This window comes from Rhinopithecus bieti, unplaced genomic scaffold, assembly GCF_001698545.2.
Source record: "Rhinopithecus bieti isolate Rb0 unplaced genomic scaffold, ASM169854v2 scaffold_74731, whole genome shotgun sequence".
Taxonomy (NCBI): Eukaryota; Metazoa; Chordata; class Mammalia; order Primates; family Cercopithecidae; genus Rhinopithecus; species Rhinopithecus bieti.
Window position 1 is genome coordinate 1 of NW_016827918.1, and position 3,406 is coordinate 3,406.

General features: G+C 36.9%; 1 protein-coding gene across 1 annotated transcript in view; it reads right to left on the bottom strand.

The window, feature by feature from the left end:
- Positions 1-249: 249 nt before the first annotated feature.
- LOC108523525 (myomegalin-like) overlaps positions 250-3,406 on the bottom strand; it is a 22,096-nt gene continuing 18,939 nt past the window's right edge. The window contains 3 exon segments of the mRNA XM_017864162.1: positions 250-380; positions 1,111-1,192; positions 1,359-1,526. Of these exon segments, the coding sequence (XP_017719651.1) occupies positions 265-380; positions 1,111-1,192; positions 1,359-1,526 (366 nt within the window). The 3' untranslated portion in view covers positions 250-264.

Below are 3,406 nucleotides of genomic sequence, written 5' to 3' on the forward strand. Positions count from 1 at the left end.
GTGAGCCACCACTCCCAGCCTTTACAATTATTTTATTCCAGTTAGCAATGGGGAGAGAGGGTTACGTTTTTCTAGCACTTAATAAGTTTTAATGGTCCCAATCTAAAAACAGGAGCATCTTTTTGAGATAATGTATATATAAAATAACTTTCTCCAAAAAGAAAAAAGTCATGCCCGGCATTTGGACTCAGATATTATACTTGGAGAATTATATGCTTTTAAATATAAACTATTTTGAAAGAAAAAATAACAGAGATTTTGAAATTAAGACTTAACTAGAAAACTCACCTGACTTTCTCTTTCTTTTTTAGCCATGAGTTCAAGTTCCTCTTTGGCATTACTCAGTTCTTTTTCTAGCCCTGCAACTGTGTCCAAGTCTCCTGAAATAAAAATATAGCACTAGTTTTAACTGCTATTAACATAATGTGGTATCTGCTGCTTCCTTTGAGTAATTTACAGAGGACATATTCCAATAATAAGAGAAAAGAAACATACACACAGGTTGTTCTTTGTAGCATTATTTGTAATAGCAAAATACTGCAATCATCCTAGATGCTATAAAGAAAAGACTGAATACACAACAGTATATTCACAAATCCAACATTCTTTTATTCTTTGATTCGTATAAAGTTTTCCTACTAGAGAATGACTACTTGTGAGGCTTTTCTAAACAATCCCCTGAATGGGACTAGGCTTGGCAAATAACTCAATGTACACTGCCTACCCTTCCTAACAGTTTAATGTAGGTAATGTCAACTTACACTGAGTGTCCCCAGACTTGAAAGATACCCAGGAAAAGGTGTCAGTTCATGGCCCTGCTGGGCAGGAATGGAACCACTACCTCCTGCATTTCTGAATCCCTGCAAAGCTATCTGAAAAGGAGAATAAGGATAGAGTTTCTCTGGGTCAAATTGTGAACCCAGAGCAATAACCTCGACTCAACATAAGGTAAGGACAGTTCTTCAGCCTTTCAGAGGAATTCCAAACTTATTTGTTCCATTAAGGTAGGAAGAGAAAAGATTCTTGGCCAAACCTATTAATACAGAGATTACTAGAAGGAAAAACAAGAGAAAAACAAAGTCCCTTAATGAAATGAATTTTGATACTCACCTAATGTGGATCTGGGTATGCTGGCATCCTCTTTGGCAGCCAATGAAGAGATATCATCTCTGGAAGGTATCTGCATTGAACCCTAAAAAATTGGAAAAGCTGGGGGACTTAGGAGGATGCAGGAACCGTGATCACAATGACAGTACTGAGAATATTCTCAGAATTTGGTATTAAAATTATCAAACTTGTACCTCAAATGTAAAAAGGAAATGGAATCAGCATGAATTATATAAGTCTATAGTTCTTACTTGATCAGTCTGTTCTCCAAGAGGGGGGCCAGTGGGGGTAACTTCAGCTTGTTGGTTAGAGATGGGTACTTGGGACATCAGGGAGTCTCTCCCTCCTAAATATTGGCGCAGGGCCCGTAATTCTGAATTTCTTTCCATTAAGGCTTGCACCATCTTCTCTGCAGCAGCCTAGTAAAAGGAAATCACAATAACATTAGAAAGATATTCTAGTAAAACAAATTTTTTGTTCTGGTATTATTTCTTCGAAGTCAACCATTTGTAAAAAACAAACAAACAACAGAAAACAGTGGGTCCTTAGGAAATAGTTCCCTTGCTTTCAGTTTACAGGGAAAAACATAGTTAAGTGAATGGAAATAAAGTCTCATAGGCAGAATATTGGGGAAAAAACTGAATTTAACACACCTATAACAGATAAGAGAATCTGAAATAGGTTCTGCTAGAACTATCAGGCTAAGGTATTAAGATTCTGGTTTGAATTAGTATAACAAATGTCTTTATTCTTGCATAGCTGCTTCTTAGGGGAAGATTGCTCTTCACTCAAACATTTGTGTGGTTTGCTCCCTTCAGGTCTTGGCCAAATGTCACCTTATCAGGTTGGTCTTCCCTGCATACCCTATTCAAACAGCAATCTTGCTGGCCAAAGGGTACAAGCTTTCAGGTATAAGATGAATATGTTTTGGGGATCCAATGTATAGCATGGTGACTTTAGTTAATAATACTGTATCATTTCCTTGAAATTTGCTAAGAGAGTACATCTTAAGCGTCTTCACCATATACGCATAAAATGTGTAGTGACGGCTGTGTTAATTTGATTGTGGCAATCACTTCACAATGCATACGTATATCAACACATCATGTTGTACACTTTGAATATATACAATATTTGTCAATTATACCTCAATAAAGGTGGGAAATTTTTTTTTTAAACCCAGCAATCTCTTCTCTATCTCCAACACTCTTTACTGTGCCTGTTTTTGTTTTTTTTTTTCAATGCACTTACCATTATCTAATCTCTCTCTCTCTCTCTCTCTCTCTGCTTCCCCTACATGGAATGTGAAGTTTCCTAAAGGCAACTTGGTGCTGAATCTCAAGCACCCAGTACAGTGTCTGGCACATAACAGACACTCACTACATATTTACTGAATGAATCAATTACACACATAAACATTTTATCAGACCACATGATTAGGAGAATCTCAACCTCAAAATCACCAAACTCAGCTTGTTTCATTTCAAACCCCAGTTTCTAAGACAGATGATGACACAATAAGGGAAAGAGCTAGAACATTTTTAACTATTAATGCACAGAAAGTCTACATTTAAACAGAAAATCTGGAAATCATAAATTGATATTAAAATTACTGAGGGTATAAGATGATGAATCATAACACCAACTGTCTCTGAGGAAAAGTACTACTGTTTTAAGGGAGAAGCTGAGCTCTTGTCACAATTTCTAAGGGAAATATGAAAAAAAAAACTTCCATTTTTCAGTAAGTAAAATGTGGGCTCTTTGGAGATTTGAATATAACCATTTTAGAAGTATCAGTATATTATTAAAGTACCTTAATAAAAATATCTGTGAAAATTGTGGAAAAAAAACCTAATAAATAACATACAAGACATATACTGTGCTCTATCTGCCTTGGCGCTCTTTTTCTGGTAGTATTTAAAAGTTTTTAGCAGTGCTCCTCCAGTGCAGTCCATGAACCTGCAGCATCACTATCACCTGGAAACTTGTTAGAAATGCAAATTCTTAAGTCCCATCTATACCTCCTAATTTCTTTCTCTGGAGTTGAGCTCACAATCTACATCTTTAAAAAGCTACAATGAGATCACTTGGACTCGGGAAAGGAAACATCACACACCGGGGCCTATCACGGGGAGGGGGGAGGGGGGAGGGATTGCATTGGGAGCTATACCTGATGTAAATGATGAGTTGATGGGTGCTGACGAGTTGATGGGTGCAGCACACCAACATGGCACAAGTATACATATGTAACAAACCTGCACGTTATGCACATGTACCCTAGAACTTAAAGTATAACTCC